General features: G+C 31.5%; 1 protein-coding gene across 1 annotated transcript in view; it reads right to left on the reverse strand.

The window, feature by feature from the left end:
• Positions 1 to 13,750, reverse strand: part of LOC146923601 (putative helicase MAGATAMA 3) — a 102,901-nt gene that overhangs the window by 1,355 nt on the left and 87,796 nt on the right. Inside the window, exons 3-8 of the mRNA XM_085711741.1 lie at positions 11,386 to 11,565; positions 10,266 to 10,835; positions 8,991 to 10,082; positions 8,574 to 8,901; positions 8,205 to 8,463; positions 6,990 to 7,285 (exon numbers count right to left, since the gene is read on the reverse strand). Of these exons, the coding sequence (XP_085567867.1) occupies positions 6,990 to 7,285; positions 8,205 to 8,463; positions 8,574 to 8,901; positions 8,991 to 10,082; positions 10,266 to 10,835; positions 11,386 to 11,499 (2,659 nt within the window). The 5' untranslated portion in view covers positions 11,500 to 11,565. The remainder of the gene's footprint in view (positions 1 to 6,989; positions 7,286 to 8,204; positions 8,464 to 8,573; positions 8,902 to 8,990; positions 10,083 to 10,265; positions 10,836 to 11,385; positions 11,566 to 13,750) is intronic.

Consider the following 13,750-nt stretch of genomic DNA (forward strand, 5'->3'; position numbering starts at 1 on the left):
CTCAGGTTATGTAAATTTGTCTCACTCAGAGATTCTACCCTCTTTTCAATTCACCACTTTTATTTCAACACTGGGAGTGGATTCAAGTTACCTGACTCTTTTCAATTGAATCATACTCAAAGACAAGACAAAAAGAATAAATGTATGATTTCAGCTAGTGTTGAAAAGTAATCGTGTTTCCTTCATTACTGAAAATCATCCCAAGTAAAAGAAATCATTATACAGCTCAAGAGATTAAAAAGAAATGCAAAAGTCAAAGACTATTAAAATGTTTGAGTACTCTTGGATGTAGTAATCAGCAATGGTACGAAGGTCATCTAGTCCGCCATCGTGCGGAACTTGAGGTCAATAGTTGACTTGTGTTGTATGTTGTAACTGGCAAGGGTCCGGCGATAATGTAGTTGTATACCGGAAAAGTACAGTTCTTGTTCATGCACTGGGATATCTAACTTGTCACAAATCTTCTCTTGAACGCTGAGGATCGTGTCTGAACTCTTAACAATCAGGGGGGACGTCTTCACATACTTATTCATTCCATACCTGATGTTTATGAATATTAGCATCTGCACCGCAATTGCCAACACATTATTAATCAATCACAAAAGAAAACAAAATCATAAAATTAGACTTTGAAGCATTTAATGGAATAAAATAAAACAAAAGATTTCTTTGTAAAGTAGGTAGTAGCGCAGTATGGCCGCTATAAGAAATTCATACACACACATAAAATAAATTCACATCATACATATACAAAATTTAAATACACTCACATGAACGGAGCTGCTATTCATCTTACTACTCTTGTCACCGCCGTGTAGTTTCCTTCGCCGCGTCACCGTCGCAGAGAAGAGAAGAGAGTTTTGAATGTATGTTAGGTTTTCTATTGAATACTATTTGGTTTTCCTTCTTTTGTTTGTTTTGCCCTAGAAGGGTGTTCACGGGCCCAGTTGAGTTAATTTTGGCTAAAGTCGTTATCCAATCAAACTTAATTGATTTAAATAATTGTGAGCCCGTTTGTTATAGTTTCTTGGGTTAATTATGTTTCTAGTCCCTATAAAATAGCGACCTTGTAAGTTTAGTCCCTACTTAATTTTAATAGCATTTTTAGTCCCTATAAAAAAAATTTACTTATAATTTTAGTCCCTGCTAAAACAAAGTTTGATTAATTATCCTTAAACTCTTAAATTTTTGAACAATTTTTTTGAGACAAGATTAGAACACTATGAAAGGTTCGTTTACTAAAATTTAGAATTTTCTGACATGAAATGAATTAAATATGAATTTTTTAAAACGACAAAAGTTAAAGATAAAAAGTAATAAAATCTGGATGTAGAAATCAAATTTTGCGATAATTTTTTGCGGACGAACTTTTAGTAATGTTCTAAACATGTCTGCAAAAAGTTGTTCAAAAATTTAAGAGTTTAAGCATAAATTAAACAAATTTGAATTGAGTAGGGACTAATACTCAGTGCAGAAAAACAAAATTAGGGACTAAAAATGCTATTAAAATTAAGTAGGGACTAAACTTACAAGGCCGCTATTTTATAGGGACTAGAAACATAATTAACCCTAGTTTCTTTTTAGAAAAAAATCACTTATTTTAAAAAAATAATCACTTTTAAGAATTTTGTATCCGTTTGTTATAGATTTAAAAAAAAATCAAAATCTAAAAATAATCTAAAAACAGCTTCAAATGAGAAGCTGTTAGGAGCAGATTAAAATAAAGGGCCCGTTTGTTACGGATTAAAATAAAAGTGATTTTGACATAAAATAATTTAGAGATTATATTTTAGAGATTTTGTGAAAAGTCAGAATCTATTTTGTGTTTGTTTACCGTAATAAAAATCACTTTTTTAAAACAAATAATCTAGTTTGTTTGGATACAATTATATAAAAGGGATTTTTCGTTACAAAATTAGTTCAATCTTTTAAATCATATTTTCTCTCTCTCCTCTAAAAAAAATCTATTTTTTGAGAAGCTGCTCTTAACAACTTCTCATTTGAAGCTGTTTTTAGATTATTTTTAGATTCTGATTTTTTGAAAAATCTGTAACAAACGGATGCAAAACTCTTAAAAGTGATTATTTTTTAAAAAAAATGATTTTTTTCTTAAAAAAGCTATAACAAACGGGCTCAAAATAGATTTTTTTAGAGGAGAGAGAAAATATAATTTAAAAGATTGAACTAATTTTGTAATAAAAAATCTCTTTTATATAGTTGTATCCAAACAAACTAGATTATTTGTTTAAAAAAAGTGATTTTTATTACAGTAAACAAACGCAAAATAGATTCTGATTTTTCATATAATCTCTAAAATATAATATCTAAATTATTTTATATCAAAATCACTTTTATTTTAATCCGTAACAAACGGGCCCTGTATCTACTACTTTTTTTTAAGGACTCTTTTTTTTTTTTTTTTTGAAGAAATTGTATCTACTACTCTGTTAGTCTATTACTCCCTGTTATACTGAAATGTCAAACAAATTTACGTGTACTTGATCAATTTCTTAATGTCCAAATGAGAAACATCCGTATGAAATGCTGATATATATGCACACGTTGATTTAAAATTTATTTTACACTTTTTGCAGATATTGTCTTTGGATTGTAGGAAATGCTACAACCTTAGTTAATAGTAATTCTGTGTGGAGAAAGGTTGTTGTTGATGTTAAGGAAAGAGATTGTTTCCATAATGCACCTTGGAAAAGTGAAGAGTAAAGATTAAGAAATATTTGATTAATAGTTTCCATAATGCACCTTGGAAAAGTGAAGAGTGAAGATTAACACATCAGTAGGGACTGCAGTGCCTAATAGTTTTCTCAACTATTTGATTAATAACTCATTTTTGATTAATAACTCATTTTTGAATATATATGACCAGTGATGGAGGTCCTTGTCACTTATGAATGAGTTTGGCTAAATTACAGGATGGGCTGGGAATGGTTTGAACGGGTCATCAAGACATATGAACATGTCTGATTTTCCCTTCAAATACTTTTCCCCCTATTTTTTTCCTTTTTCCTTTTACCTCTTCTGTTTTAATTATTTTCTCCCTAAATTGTCATGCATTTAATTTTAACAATTGAATAACGAGTTCTGCTTAAAAACGAATTATCAAATAAAACTCAAATTTATATTTTGATCGATCAATTCTTAACCAAATTTTACATAACACCGAACTTCAAATTATGAGGATATCCTGTTGTTTTCGGTGTATGGAATGCACTGTGTGAGCTCTTTATTTTTATAGAGAAAGTTCACAACTAATAAGTGAGAAAATTTGGAAGCAAGTAATTCTCATATTAGATCTAGTACAAATATATCTCAATTTGAGCATCAAAATATATCATATTGAGTAAAAAAAATATATTATTCAGTACATAAATATATTTCAGATTAGTACATAAATATATTTCAGATCAAGTACTAATTTAATTATTTAATTTATCATTTCCAAATAATAAAATATATATCAACATATATTTTTTCTCTAGTGCTTACTTCGTTCACATAACCATATATGTACCCCCAATAATTAGAGGTACACCCCCACTATATAAACACTACTAATGTGTGTGTTCTATCCGAAGTGGGAACACTAGTTCTACCCAACATAGGAATTTGTGTTTATAGTCTTTTTACTCAATTTCCACACATGTTCCAACATATCCTTCTCCTACATATCGGAGAGATAACACCAAAGAAAACAAAAATTATCACTGTACCTTATTATTCAATTTCACTCTTCATATTTAATCATATCCATGCGTGTTTATATATAAGACGTTGCAGACTCGTAAATCCATCGAAAATAGACCAAGGTTGTGTTTGGTAACACAAAAAAGCTAGCTTATAGCTTCTTGGATTAGCTTATAAGCTTGTTAGATGAAAACGTGATGTGTTTGGTAACAAGCTTTTCTCATGAGCTTATAGCGTTTTTTGAGAAGCTATTTCAAGTAGCTTTTTAGCTTATAGCTGGTAGCTTTTTATATTTTCTTCCAATTTTAACCTTTTATTAATATTGTTTAATTTAATTTTAATTAAAAAAACTACCCACATTCTTATTCAATTGCCCACGTTTAAAAAAAAACTACCCACAATCTTTTTCAAATTTTCTTGTTCACTTTCTTTTTTACATACTCTTAATTCAATAATAAATAATTTTATATAAAATTTACAATAAAAGTTTAGAGTAAAATTCATTAAAAGAAAGTTTTGTTAAATAAAAAATTTCAATTGAATTCATAAATACATTTATCATTTGGGAGATGAAAATATTTTGAAATAAATTTAAACATTTAAAAAGAAATACATTAATTAACATAAATTGTATATATGATTTATAAAAAAAGATAGTCCTTTTACGTCATTTTATATTTATCAGCCACTTGAACAGCTAATTTTACCAAACACTTTTTATTTTAATAAGCTAACTTTTCAGCTATAAGCTATCAGCTATCAGCCATCAGCTACCAGCTAGTTTTTCAGCTATCAGCTAGCTTATCAGCTATCAGCTAGCTTATAGCTTCTTTTTACCAAACACACCCCAAGACTAACATGAGCTACCAAAACAATATGTTCTATAATAACCCTTTTTATTTATTTAAAATCAAATAAACCATGTGTTTATATATTCCAGTCATATTTTCATACAACCGAATACCTATACCATTAGACTATGAAATTTCATAAGAATTACGTCCTTCAAAAGAAAAGAAAAAACTCATAAGATCTAATAATAGACTTCTCTTCCCTCTCTTTCCTTAGGGTCCGTTTGGTTCGAGAGTTTTGGAGGGGATGGGAGGGGAGGGGAGATTTTTAATTTGAAGTGTTTGGTTCAATTTTTAGAAGGGGATGGGAGGGGTGGGGAGGGGAGCAAATTTTATTGCACTGCCAAAATTATCCTTATATTAATTTAAAATCTCAATATTATCCTTGTAACAACATTTATTATTATTAGGTTATATTATTTTGAAACAACTTTTACTATTATTCGGTTATAGGTTATATTATCTTGTAACAACTTTTATTCCATACTAGATCATCGACCCGTGCTACCGCACGGGTCATTTTAAGAAGCTAATATTCACTGTAAAAATAAAACAATGTAGTTCGCTTGAATGTAAAAATTGTCGTAAATCAATCCATAATGTCAATTACTATAGACTTTGTTATTGTTCCATAATTCTAGTACGTAATTCCTGTTACTCTAACATAACATATAATTTTAAAAGGGAAACTGAAGTTCGTTGACATGCAAATAGTTTTAATAAGTAAGAAAATGAATAGCACACAAAAAAGTCCTACACATTACGGAAAACTTCCCTGTAGACCACATTTGATGCAAAGGCCAAATGTTATACTCAACCAAGCAAATAAGTGATGCTATTATAGTCTATGAGAAGAAGACTTGTTTTTAGTATCTTTCATCACTATCAGTATATTATGCTAGCAAAACTACAAAAAGTAACTATCAACTATTCACATGTTTTTTTAGGGGATCAATTATTCACATGATGAATGCTACAGATAAAAAATCGTTTCCTACGGACTTTGCAGTATTCGAAATAGTTCATTTGTAGGGGATAGAGTTTTCCATAATATAACATGATGGAGATGTAGAGGAGTAAAATCAATTTCTTCTAAGGCAAAATGGATCAAGAAAATTGTAAATGATAGAAAAAACACGTAAATATGCTTAAAAAGAAAAGCCCATTCAAAAAACAAAATGAACTATTTTATTTTTCAATTTCATAGAAACCAAATTTATAGGCACAAAACATGGTATGTTAGAGAAGACATACTTGCTTATGGGATTCAAAATTGACTTGTTCAATATTATGTATTTATATGGCTTTTATTAGGGCATTCTAAAATGTAGGATGGTTCCAAAATTGTACCAAGAGTTACATTAGGATGGTTCCAAAAGAAGCAAGCTAATCATCACAAGTATTCCTCTCAATAGATGAGCAAGACAAGTGCACGAGGACTGAGGTGTGTTAATTTGTTATCTTGTGCCAAACAAAAAAAAAGAAGAGGATAGCTCAATCATCCATGGGACATAAAGCCAGCAGGTACATATCTTCAGGACTAAGTTATCTAAACAATTCTTGAAGGTCCAGTCTTCAAGATAATCCAGTATTCCAAGAGAAAGAAAAAAAAACATTGATCATTCTTCACCACCTTGGTTTCCTGGGCCTTGCAACAAAAACACAATAATTCCTCATATTAGCACTTATCCTAGGGATGAACGAACATAAGAGTAAGACACCTTTGATCATAAATCCTATATAAAGACAGGAAATTTAACACAAAAAAAATCTAATATAAAGACAAGATTCTCGTGAGCAACTCAATTGGCATAGAAATTTTAGTATGCGGGGCAAGAAGTTCAAACTCTGAATTTTCCATTTATTCATTGGTGAATTTGTAGTCAATAGATGATGCCAAAAGAAAATTACAAGAGACCGGATTAGTGATACTCCATAAACATAACTTTACCAATAAGAGAAAAGCCGTGCACAAAAGAACGAGTTCTCCCAACCGTTCCCAGCTACCACACCAATATCTTGACAATGGTGGCGGAGCAGGCAACAATGTCCACAGAGACTGATCATAAAGGTTTCAGGTGCGGCAAATTGAGTCTGTTGTTTATTTTGTAATTTAAAATTGTAGTGTCTTGGTTTAAAATTGTGATAAGATTTGATTTTGGATAATTTATTTATTTTAAACAATATATGCAAGGGAGTTCATGATTGTTCTTATTTAATTGCGAGGCATAGAAGTATTTAACATATTTTAAACATCTGGGTGGACATTATTGTAAAAACTTAAGTTTGATATTAGCATGAGAGCAATTCATCAAGATAATAAGTATATTAAACAACAAATATATATGATCGCAACAAGAACATATAATTCAGCTCCAAATTCTATGAATAGGACTAACAAGATTGCCCCACTTGAAACTAGATTTTTCCCATTACTATTTGGAACAATAAACATAGCTATTAATATTATAGATAAAATTGGTTCCACTAACCTGGAGGAGGAAGTAGTTGTTACTTCTGATTTTTCACCTAAACTTAGCTTCATAAATGGAGACTTAGATCCTTCAAGTAGTTTGATCTCGAACAAGACATCATTAATAGCCCTGGCCAAGTTCTTGTCCTCTACAGCATTATGGAAACAATCTCTTCTCTTAGCGTCAAGAACTACATTTCTCCAAACCGAATCACTGTTGATTAGAGTAGCTGCATTTCCTAATATCCAAAGGCAATATCTGCGCAAAATGAACTTGTAAGTTTTCGATAAGAGCAGCAATGCAGCATAGCAAAATGAAAATTGTGAGAATTTTTTTTCTGCCCCTATCACCAAAAAAATTGATATGTCTGCCCCTAGTTGAAAACTATTGATACAAATGCCCCTATTCTCCATTTCACTTGGCGAGCATATCCATTTTTTCTGAACATGCCATTTTTTATATATTTTTTTCCTGTTCTTTGTTTGACATGGCGAACATGCCATTTTTTATTTATTTTTTGTTTTTTTCTACTTTTGACATGGCGAGCATGCTCTTTCAATTAGATAAAGACAGTTGTGGGAATCACGAAGGCAACTTCTTTCAGTTAGTTTTTTAATTAGTTACGTGCAACTGGTATTGGAAGTTATACTCCGGTTACTATTATAAGCAAAAGTTCACTTTTTAGATTTATTCAATAAATAATGTATGTAGTCTATATATAGTCCACATACATCATTTGAATGAACCTAAAAAGTCAACTTTTGCTTATAATAGTGACCGGAGGGAGTATATAAGAACACTATGTACAAGTACAAATCAATGAGCATCCATTAATCCCATTCATTACTTTACACAGAATCTTAACAATGGCTGCAATATGGCATGCTCGCCATTTTAAATAAAGAGCACAAAAAAAAAAACTAAAATGGCTAGTTCGCCATTCAAAATAAAGAACGTGAAGAAAAAACCAAAAAACATATGTTCGCCAACTAAAATGTAAAGCAGCACAGAAGTTCAGAAAAAAGCCTGCAAGATGTTGAAAAAATGGTTATGCTCGCCAACTTAAATAAAGAACAGGGGTATTTGTATCAATAGTTTTCATCTAGGGGCATACATATCAATTTTTTTGGTCATAGGGGCAGTAAAAAAAAATTCTCGAAAATTGTATTTAACATACCTTGCCCTAGTCATAGCCACATTTGCTCTTTGTCTATTTGAAAGAAAACCAACATTACCACTTCCATTTGATCTCACAGTAGATAGTATTATAATATCTTCCTCACTGCCTTGGAAACCGTCAACAGAACGAACATTAACAGAAAAGTCAGAATTAGAATCCCAAGTGTATTGCTTAACTTTCTCTTGGATTTCATTAACTTGAGCATTATATGGAGATATAATTCCTATGCTTACTTTCTTCTTTGTCCTCATGAACACTGGCAGAACAAAAAATTTCATCGTTACACTTATAAATGCATAATTAATACTGAGATTAAAGATTTCTTATTTACCGAAATACAAGACAAGATTTGAAATAGGAATTGACCTTTATTAAGGCTTTTAATCATCTCTGAAATAACAGCTACCTCAACCATGTTCTTCAGACTTTGTCCACAATGTCCAAGTTTCTCTTTACCCTTAGCTATGTTAATAAAAGAACAAGAAGAATACATATCTCCGACAAGGAAAAGCTTGTTATAGTTTACTTCCTTAACGACAGGAGCATCAGATAGCTTCTCATCATAGAACTCTTTGCATGGGAATAGGCTAATGGATGGATGCATTCTATATTGAATATTTAGCATATGCCTCTTGTATCCTAAAATTACCAGCCTCTCAAACATACTTCGGCCAAATTCACATTTATCTGCAATCTACAAATATATAATAGTTTTGAACATATTAGACAAAATCTTCAATTATTACAGATAAAAATCAACAATTAGATGTAATGATCAACTACCTTGCTTTTCACCAATGCAGGAAGTTGTCTCTCATCTCCGATCAGGATGCAATTGCGGAGACCAGACAGCTGTAATGGAATCGTTGATTCACATTCTTTTAGCTGTGCCGCTTCATCAATTACTAAAAATTGAATAGGGCTCACCTCCTTTGTGTTTAGTTTAACAGAACTTGATGCAGTACAGAAGACTAGGCAAGCATTTGACAAGCAAAAGTTTTTTAGGTCAACTCTCCTGTTACCTCTCTTGTCAAATTTAGGAAGGGATATTGTGTCAGAAAGCGAACTTAGTACTTTAAGGCACTCATCTCTTCTGACATAGAATGCTTGAATGTATGCAGGAAAGCTTTCATCTTCACCACTAAAGTCATTTTTCTTGAATTTGGCCTGCCACAAAGAAATTCCAAGAGATCTTAGCAAATCAAGAGCTTGAAGCATTTTTTTCACTGTTTCAAGTGAAATGAAAGACTTTGGCATGTGGGTGTATAAGGTTTGCATCAACAATTTGAGCTTCTCCCTTTGTTCACAAAATTTCTGCTTGTATGTAAATGCCAATACTGTCCTGCGCTTTTTTTTGCATGCAAATTTCTCCATGGACTTGAGCAGCTGTATCATGGATCGCAAGTTAGTCTCCCATCCAATATTTGGATCAAAGCACCGCTTGAGATTCTCTACACGGTTATCAAGAAAGACATCGACAAGGCCTGGATGAGAACTTAATTCCATTCTCTTACTATTGCCAAAGAGCACAATGTCACCTAGACCATATGTTTCAAGCTCAAATGAATCCATAACTAACCTATGCAACCGAATTGCCACTTGCAAAACTGCAGTATTAGTAGGAGCACAAGTCATTGTTCTAGTTTTTAACTTGAGTAGAGAAAATAGCAAGCATGCAACTGTCTTTGTTTTTCCTGTCCCTGGAGGTCCCCATATAAGTTTGACATTAGAATGATGACAATTTATCATATCAACACTGCTCAAAACAGCATCTTCCTGAGATTCATTCAGTTTCTGAGAGCGAATGATGCTGTCTTTGGTGAGCAAAGCTTCACTATTTTCTTCGGAAAGGCAATTTTGACAGTTTTCACCACTCTGAAATACAAATCAAGCATTAAACAGGTTAAATATTTAACTGCAATAACATTTTACAGCACACAATGCACATGTGTTTCACAGTAATTCCCGACCGTTGGTTTATTGTGTATGTTAGCATTCCACAGTATGCTACATAATAAATCAAGGAGAAATTCATTCATATCAAAAAATTATTCTTACAATGAGTTGCGGTCCCAACACTGTTTTAATTATGTTGAGGTGTTCACCCTCTGAGGGTGAATTCAGTGCATTCGAAATACGAAGATTTGTTGTCAAGTTCATAAGGTAAACTGCATACAGTTTAGGCTTTTTGCTATTCCCCAAATCATGTTCAATATCCAACTTCAGGCATTTCGATGATAGAACTGAAACCGTATCTGAAAACCGATTTTTTGGCCGATCAACATAGCCAATATGGTAGGGACTTTTGAGTGTGTTCAAGTCGTCTAAGCTTTTGGGTCTAATGTTCGTGAAAGCAATGAGATCTCCACTTCCAGGTTCATAATTTCCACCATCTTCCACGCTATAAAATGTACTCTTCAACTGTATGTTATGACGGAACTGTTTGAAATGCTTTCGAGCTTTGGGAAGTTTCAAATGATTGCTGTTTATAACTTTCTTGATTTCACAAAAGGGAGCTCGAGACACACCAGACAAGCTTGAAGATAAATCAGTGCGTGGAAACAATAGAGGAATAAAAGAGTTCTTGTAATCTGTTGCTGACTTAAATGTCTCTGGAATCTTATGAACCTGAGAGAAAACAATTTTCACAATATACTTCAACTTAATAATGCTGCTCTAATCATTCAAATGTTAAAAGATGGTAGCATTAAATAGAAAATAAAAAGTTAAGATATGTTTTCTGGGCCTATATTGAACACATACAAACAATTCCTTGAAATTGTTAAGAAGGTCGCTCTATAGGGCGCCCAAGTTGCTAAAGCCTGAAAAAAGATCGATCGGAAGATAGCTTTCTATGGGGAACAAAAAACTATTTGAACGTATCTCCTGATATGTTTGTGTGATTGGTAGATACATTCAAACATGAGGGGACTATATACAGGGACTTTCTTATTGCAACACAATTTTTTGCAACTCTTAAACAACATAACATCTTTGCAACTACTAAAAAGGGAGAAAATCTAACAATGAAGTGGAGAAAATCTATATAAATAATCAATCATTATTGATATTTTGACACGAGTTCTTTGTAAGATTTGTATTCTTTCATGTTCAAATTATTTTTCAAAAACCAAGTACATTTTTTCATTGTGAGTGTTGAAAAGGGTGTAAAAGAAACCTTGTCTTTGTAAAGATTCTCATTGAGAACATCCTCGAGGGTCCATGAGAGTACAATATCTATAAGACTCCCGAGTTTAAGATTCTCTTCACTACCATTTCTTGTCTTCTCCATCCTTTGCTAAACAAGAAAAACAATGGAACCAAACAGTTGAAGTATATGTCTTGTTCAACCTTTCAACTGAAGTACACATGAAAAGATAAAGACAACAGAAAAGTGTTAAATGATGCACACAACTTTGCAATGACGATGAAAGTGTTGAATGACCGTATAACAGAACAGAATATGAGAGGTTAGATCATCCCATATTCCAAATTTTCCATGCTTTATATTTATCCTCACCTAGTTATCAGGAGTATTAAGGGTGGTTTTGAGGCAATAAATCATCCGATCTAAAAATAAAATTATATGCGGTTTGGTTTTTAATGAACAGTTTAAAAAATCTGATATAATTTAATGCAATTTAATTTGGATAGATTTTTGGATATCCAATTTGCAAATTGTAACTTTTTTTAATAATAATATTATTAAAATATATGATAAATAATAAGTTTGATACAAAATATAGTATATGATTTATTAAAAATTAATAATACATAATAACAATGACCTTTGAAACATACAAAATAGTAAAAATAAATAGATTGATTAAAGTTTTTTTATAAGCAAAATATAATATAGATAGATAGATAGAAAAAGGATGTGTGTAATTTAGCCTTAAGGGTGGAATAACATCCATTTTGCAAAATCTAAAAAGTTTATTACATTTCAGCCTACTCCATTTCATTTTATAAACCAATCCAAACATACTTTAAAGTTCAGTTAGCTTGAATCAATCAAGATAAAAAACTAAAGAAAAGTTGTGATATAATAAATAAATAAAAAGGATTATAAACAACGCAGAAGGTTGTGTGTTCGATTCCCTCTGCCGATGTGAGGGCAGTGTTGGTGGGTGATCTGTAAGTACCTCTATAAGTGCCCTTTGGGCCCGGAGGCGTGCCCTGACCCTGGTGGTGACCGGAGCCGAACCCACCTAAACTTTGTGTAACCAAAAAAAAAATTCACATTAACATTGAAACAAAAAGAAAATAAAACAAGGAAAAGAATGGGAGCTAGATAGATAACGTACTAACTTCCATATTAAATTTCAGACTTCCTCAAAGGAGAAAAATTGTTAGCAATGATAATTAATATACCTGCAAATAAATCAAATCAAAAGCACATTCACTAATCACTCAATTCCACTACCAAATCGAACTTCAAAAGTTCAAAAAATAACAAATTCAACATTCAAAAAGATGTCAAAGGTATTAAGTTTGAGCCAAAAGTAAGAAACCGTACAACAACTTTATTTTTTTGAAGAACGGATAACAACTTTATTGATGGAAAAAGTGGTCTAAACATCATCACTTAATATAGTATTTTTCATAATTGTGCATAGAGAAAGAAGAATATGAATGAAAGACATCGGAAAATACATACCGGCCGTGGAGACGATCTCCGGCGCAGTGATGGCTTGAAGTAGATTGAGACCGGAGCTTTTGGTGGAGAAGCAACAAGCTAGGCAATCAAAAGCATGTAGCAACGATGTCACTCAAAAAATAAGTTAAGGGACCAAAACGAAACCAAAAATTAAGTTAAGGGACCAAATTGTAACGTTAATAACTTATGTGACCAAAATGTAACCAACAAATAACTTAAGGGACCAAATTGTAACGTTAATAACTTATGAGACCAAAATGTAACCAACAAATAACTTAAGGGACCAAAATAGTAATTAATCCTAAAAAGAATTTCTTAAACCTGAAGGAAGTATACCATAGTATCAGAGTAATAGTAATAATAATAATAATAAAAGTAAAAGGAAGATGCTCCTCGTACATTATTTGAGTGGACCTTTAATGAACAGTCATAAAAAGCAACATGACGCATACAATAAAACGTCACAACTAAAAGGAAAACAAGTGTTACAATATAGCAAGCATAAATAAAATTTATTCGAACATATATATATATACTAAACCCTAAACCCTATATGATAAAATTTAAAAGTAAAATGATATATATATATATATATATATATATATATATATATATATATATATATATATGTATATATGTATATATATATATGGGATAGGATCAAATGACACCAATGTGTCAAATTAAATTTGACACCAAATCCTAACCATTAATCCAACTTTAATCCGATGTCTCTCAACAATTCATTAAATGCTTACATGCTTAATCAAATGATGCAAATTTTAATTTTAGAAATAAAATATTCTTTCTTCTCTTGGTTAATTATTTACCAAAAATTATATGATAGTATTATTATGGTTTATTTACGATTTACACTATTCAT

The sequence above is a fragment of the Medicago sativa genome, chromosome 5 (assembly GCF_051527215.1).
Source record: "Medicago sativa cultivar Bolivia chromosome 5, Bolivia_mono, whole genome shotgun sequence".
NCBI classification, from domain to species: Eukaryota; Viridiplantae; Streptophyta; class Magnoliopsida; order Fabales; family Fabaceae; genus Medicago; species Medicago sativa.